This window comes from Phaethon aethereus (genome assembly GCF_964289735.1).
Source record: "Phaethon aethereus genome assembly, chromosome: 3".
NCBI classification, from domain to species: domain Eukaryota; kingdom Metazoa; phylum Chordata; class Aves; order Phaethontiformes; family Phaethontidae; genus Phaethon; species Phaethon aethereus.
The window spans coordinates 108,784,655-108,790,236 of record NC_138576.1 but is presented as its reverse complement, the minus strand read 5'-3'; the positions used below and the strand labels follow the sequence as shown (position 1 = coordinate 108,790,236).

The window sequence follows — 5,582 nt, the reverse complement described above, 5'->3', positions numbered from 1 at the left end:
CACCAAGCAGGCACGTCATCTCCCGCAGCGACCTCCCCCGAGAGTTTTGAGGTTAAACCTGCGGTAACGCGGGTGGATGAACTCACTGCCCGGTGGATGAACTCACTGCCCCGTAGCCCCACTAGGGAAGGCACAGGCAGAGGAGGGGCTGCACACCGAACTGCTGAAAACGCAGCATCCCCAACAGGCCTCTCCGTGCCCTTCCCTAGCTTCAGCTTCCCCTTGCTGCTACATTTTAACTGTGAACACTCGCAAACCACAAGACGTGCTACTTACACCTGAGCCTGCGCTTCTTCATTAGCTCTTCTTTGCATCCATCACATTTATATTGCTTTCGAGATCTGAAATGGTAGAATAACAGCAGATGTCACAATGGTCACATACAGTAGAAAAAAGGAGTAAAACTTCTTCTCCCGCCTCGTTTCAGATCTGTGTGATTAGTTCAGCACAGCCCCTGACTGGACAAAGGGAATAAAAGACGCAGACAAGAAGGGCTAGGTGATATAATAGAGCCTTCTTGCTGGTTTATCAAATGGCCAAAATAAATAAAAAATTCACTTACCACAGGGAAAATTCTGAAGCAGCTCCCAAAATGAGCAGATACTTGGCAAAACTGATGGTCAAGGTGAAGGGACTGTAATTCTGTACAGCTGAGGTGTTTTTCTAAAGAGCCCTTTCAAATTACATATTTGCAAGCACTCTCAGCTCCAGCTATGCGGGGTTTGTTCTGCAACTATGATAGAAGCAGTTGATCCTACTCTTCCACTTATTGCCAGCTCCTATCACAAGAGTTAGCAATCACCACTGCTAATTGCATTAGAGGCACTGCTTGCGTTCTTATCATATCCTCATGATTATTGATTTTTGCTCTATGTACTCTCATTTCCACAGCCCTGTTGTACAGAGCCTGAGATCCAAGCTTAGTTACTGCTACAGAATCTCTGAAAAATATGCAAGCAGTTCATTTTCAGCCCCCATCTAATGCAGTTTAATATTTTAATCACATTTTGAAAAAGCATCAAGACAGAAAGAAGTATCTTCCTTAGTGCTGCAATGAATGGCTTTGGTACCTCTTCGCCAAACACACCATGGACATCCTGCCATTTCTTACAGCCCGGTCCATCCTGAGATTAAGCAAACATCCACACGCTACAGGAAGGCAACAATTCATTCACCCAGTGCCCACACGTGTTCTCCAGGCATAGCACAGTATGGCGGCTGCAGCACACAGAATGGCAGCTGCAGCATGCAGAATTGCTGACAGCCCCCCCTGGAATTTTGTTGACATTTTTGTATTTCACACCCTGTAAAATGAGGTGATGCCTATTTGCCATTGCTGATATTGGCTGATATAAAGCTCTAAGAAAGTCTAACTCATAACATTTAGAGGTGAATTTTATCACCACTTACAATATGGAAGTAAATATAGTCAAGTCATGTTTTATGATGACTGTACAAATGAAAGACAAGTCATTTTTCTCTTGACATTAAAATTTTTTGTGGCTTAATTCCCTTAATTAGGTCCACTTGCTTGTGAAAACAGAGCTGTTTCCCCATCAGTGTGAGGTTACCAAGCTTATCTTTATTAAAAGACCAAGATAAAAGGTAATGGTGCATGTGGTCATAAAGACAAGGGCAAGAAAGAGAGATGTGAAAAGAAACAAGATCACATACTTCCTGCATAAGTCATTGCCTTTATTGTGCAATAACTGGTAGCTCGCAGTCAATATGTATACACGAGTTTACCACTGCAACCGTCCAGCATTCCCTACAATTGCAAGTATTTCACAGTAATAATGTACCCATAGCTTTCCTCAATGTGTGACATAAAAGAGAAATATTTAACTTTGTTCGATTTAGATTTCCTTCAGTCTTGAACCCCAATCTTGGAAACAGATGTAGTCAACCATGAGAGCAGTCTCCCTGCACGTGAGGAATCTAACATTTTGTATGTGTCTACCGTTACAAAGCAGTTCTCCTCTCTCTCCTACACTAAAGCAACTAATACCCATTAACAAGATCAGCTGGCTAAGCGTACATAAGAATCAGCAGAGACTCTCACTCATGTATGACACAGGAAGATAAAAATAAAAACCCAAATGTAAACATGCTTCTAAGCAAACGTGAGAACTTTAAGAAAGAAAGAAGCGGGATAGTGAAATTAGGGTACTGGCTTAATCAAAGACCAGAAATGTTGTAGGAAGTGACACTATGCTTGGGGAACACCAATGATCAATGAGATGCTCATACGAGTTACAAATTATAAAGGACAAAGAAGATGACACCATTAAAGAAGTGGTGCTATATAACAGTTCATCATCAAGTTACTGATGTTAATTAACTTAATAATATAGAATACTTATGAACTGAAACGCTGGTCACATATTGGAAGAACACAGGATTTAAAAAAAAAAGTAATGAGGAGACTCCCACTATCCCCCCATATTTATTAAATATCATATTAAGGTATCACACTGAAATTAAGTGTTTAGATGCTACAAACTGTTCTGCCTTGTACTGTTACCTTGACACTTGTTATTGATCACAGTTGAACCAGGATATTGGATTACATGAACCTTTAATCTGAGACAGTTTATCATTTATTCATCCTCACATGGCAGAGCTGTTCTGAAAAAAAACCCCAACAAACCCTGTACATTCTTACTCAGAAAACCAGACTTTACACATACCAAAACACTCCATGGCAAAGTCAGTTGCCAAAAGTGATTTAAAGAAACAAGCTCCAGCAAAAATTTGTACAAACCACATTCTGTGGTTGAGGCAGACAGATTTCTAGAATCCAGGCACTCTGCAGGAGCACAGGTAATAATACGGCTCTACAATGCACAAGACTCTGATTCAGAATCTTTTTTTTGCGTAGAACATGGTAGTCTAAATTACAAACTAAGAGAAAAATACCAGCATAGCTAATGGAAAATGTGGCAACAGTATCTAGTCAACTCTCACTCTCGAGTAACCATTGCATTAGTCATGGTTCCAGTAATGCTCCAGTTGTACTACATGAAGAATTAACAGCTCTCTGCCACACTACTGAACACACTCAGTTTGCCTCCCGTGCTTTTCCTGATCCCTCCTGCTTTACCCTTTGCTAGCATTTCTCATTTCTCCACTTCCACATTCAGATGAAGGCCAGCAGGCCTCGCCTACAGCAGCTGCACAGGCCGAGGAGCTGGCTCCCAGGCAGCCAGCGGCACTTCCCTGGCACAGGCTCAGGAAGCCTCCAGCCCCTCTGCTACCTGTTGTACGGCAGCACTATGCCCACTGTACCTCCAGCATTCACATTATCCTTATCCCCTACTGCCCTCAGCCCTGCTCCAGATAGATACACATTCTCCAGTAATTTAGGAATTATTTCAGATGGAAGCAAGCCCAGCTTTGTCAGCTGCTTGATTCACCGCCTGAACCCAAAAGCCTGGGTACGTGCCTGCTAGTGCCCGTACTACTTTTTGCCCAGCCAAGCCCTCGGAGCCCACAACCAAGGGGTACTGAGCACCGAGGGCGAACACCACCTTTTTTAAGGCCAAAGCCAAGCGCGAAGAGGCGGGGGCGAGGCGGTGCACGGCACGGCCTGGGCCTCTGCGTGGCTCACTACAACCACCAAGCCCGCCGCTCGCAGGCTCTCTTACTCACGTGACCACACCCTTTTATCGCGCAGGCGTGCCGGGAAAAAGCGCCTCTTCCATCATGGCGACGGCGGTGCCCGCCTTCCTCAACGCGCATGCGCAAGAGCCGTTATTTCCCCCCCTTCCCCTCTTACATCATGGCAGCAGTCACGCCATGTTTCTCAGGACGCATGCGCCTCCTGGCGGCGCATGCGCACCGCCAGCTTGGCCGTTTGGTAGCTTGAGGGGGCGGTCGCTGTTATTAAACCGAGCTCCGGCTGAGCTTGGCCTATCGCACCATTCACGGAGCGGCTGGGTGCTGCAGCTAGGCTTGGCTGGGTTAGCTTGGAGGCTCGTGAGGTCTCCCCGCAGCGAGGTTGCCGCCCCAGGGTCAAAGGTGGCCTTTGCCTGTTGTAGCGGGGCGGGGAGGTGCCACTAGTACGGGTGTGACGGCCTGCCCGCGGCGTCATGGACCGCTCGCTGGAGGAGGAGGAGGCGACGACGAGCAGCAGCCCTGCCGCGCAGGCAGGGAGTTGCCTGCTGCCGGCCCTGCACCTGCCCCGCCTGCCGCCGCACCTCTTCCACCCGGGTAAGGGCGGAGCTGCCTGGCGGCGGGCTCGTCCCCGCCTTCCCGCTGCGGCTCCCCGTGTTCCGCCGTTCCTCTTCTCCCTTCTTCCCGTCTGAAGGAGGAACGCGGCCCTCCGCCCCCGCTGTGCCTGGCGCCGGCCTGCCCCCTCCCTGCGCGCTTCGCCGTCGTTCTCCCGCCGAGGCGGCGGTTGGGGATCCCGGTGCTCATAGTGCTGCTCCCGGTCCCCCTTCGCTGCCTGTGCGCTACTCGTAAAATAAAGGCCGATGAGGTGACTGAGAGCACAAGAATTGCGGATGCAGGTGACCGCAAAACCTCTGGAAGAGTTTTTGTTTCAAGATAGCTTTGTGGTTATGCACTCCGCATTAACGCCGTGCGTCTCGGCTGACTTCTCAGCAGCTTGTGTAGTGGGGCTTGCCTACAGTAGCCATGGTCCTTGGTGTACTTATTCTTGCAGTGTTCACTGTGATTTTTATTTTTTCAGTACTTGGAACCTGTGAGGCTTGATACAGGTGTGAAGACTAGATCATGTAGAGATAGGTTGGTTAGAGGTAATTTTGAAGAATGCACTGTAATAAAACTGCTTCAAGCTAGTGTGTGAGTTACTCCTTTGCTTACAGCATCCAGGTAGGAGGTGGCTTGGTGAGCTCTGCATGTCCATTGCAGAGGGCTCTTATGGCTTGAGCGTTGTTGTAGGGGCATGTTAGACCATAGCATACAGCCATGAGCTTTAAACAAATGTGGCAATGAGGTTTAGTTTTGTCCTATAAGAGGAGTTGAACCAGTATCCTGTAAAAAGGGTAAGTGGCCTTTCCAGTCTTGTACTCAAAAGAGAATAATTCTCTACATTAATTTTGTTTTTAGTGGGAATTGCTTAGCCTTTGGTACTGGAATGGGCTGTTTGTATGTGTGTATGCATATCTTCAGCACAGTGGGTTCACAAACTTAGATGATGATTCGTAAGGGAAGAGAGTGGTTCTCAAAATACAACTAAATGTACTGTGAAGTTATCAAAGCACCATGGTCTTCTAATTGAGGTAGGGCAGTAGTGTGTAACAATTGGCTCTTCATTGTTTCAAGTGTCTGACAGCTGTGCGCTGCTTGTGGAAAATGCCATTTCATATTACTTCCAGCTTTTGCCATAGTGTTGCTTCCCTGCTGACTAGTAGGTGTGTTTAACTTCAAAGCGGCGTAACTTAAGACCGCTTTCTGTAGTGTCTGAGAAAAAATCGTATTAAAACGGATACTGAAATGGTAGGCACAGTGTTATATGAATAAGGGCTGTGACAGCTGTGGCTTGGTTGATTTTTTGTTTGTTTAGCATCGTCCCATGAACACAAATTTAACTTCAAGAAGAGCAAGGAAATGTGTTT

The 5,582-nt window shown here is 46.8% G+C and overlaps 1 protein-coding gene across 1 annotated transcript in view; it reads left to right on the top strand.

The window, feature by feature from the left end:
* Positions 1-4,091: 4,091 nt before the first annotated feature.
* The window catches only part of TAF1A (TATA-box binding protein associated factor, RNA polymerase I subunit A), a gene marked incomplete at its 5' end in the record, with an annotated part of 8,566 nt that continues 7,075 nt past the window's right edge, over positions 4,092-5,582 (top strand). The window contains one exon of the mRNA XM_081998597.1: positions 4,092-4,212. Within this exon, the coding sequence (XP_081854723.1) occupies positions 4,092-4,212 (121 nt within the window). The remainder of the gene's footprint in view (positions 4,213-5,582) is intronic.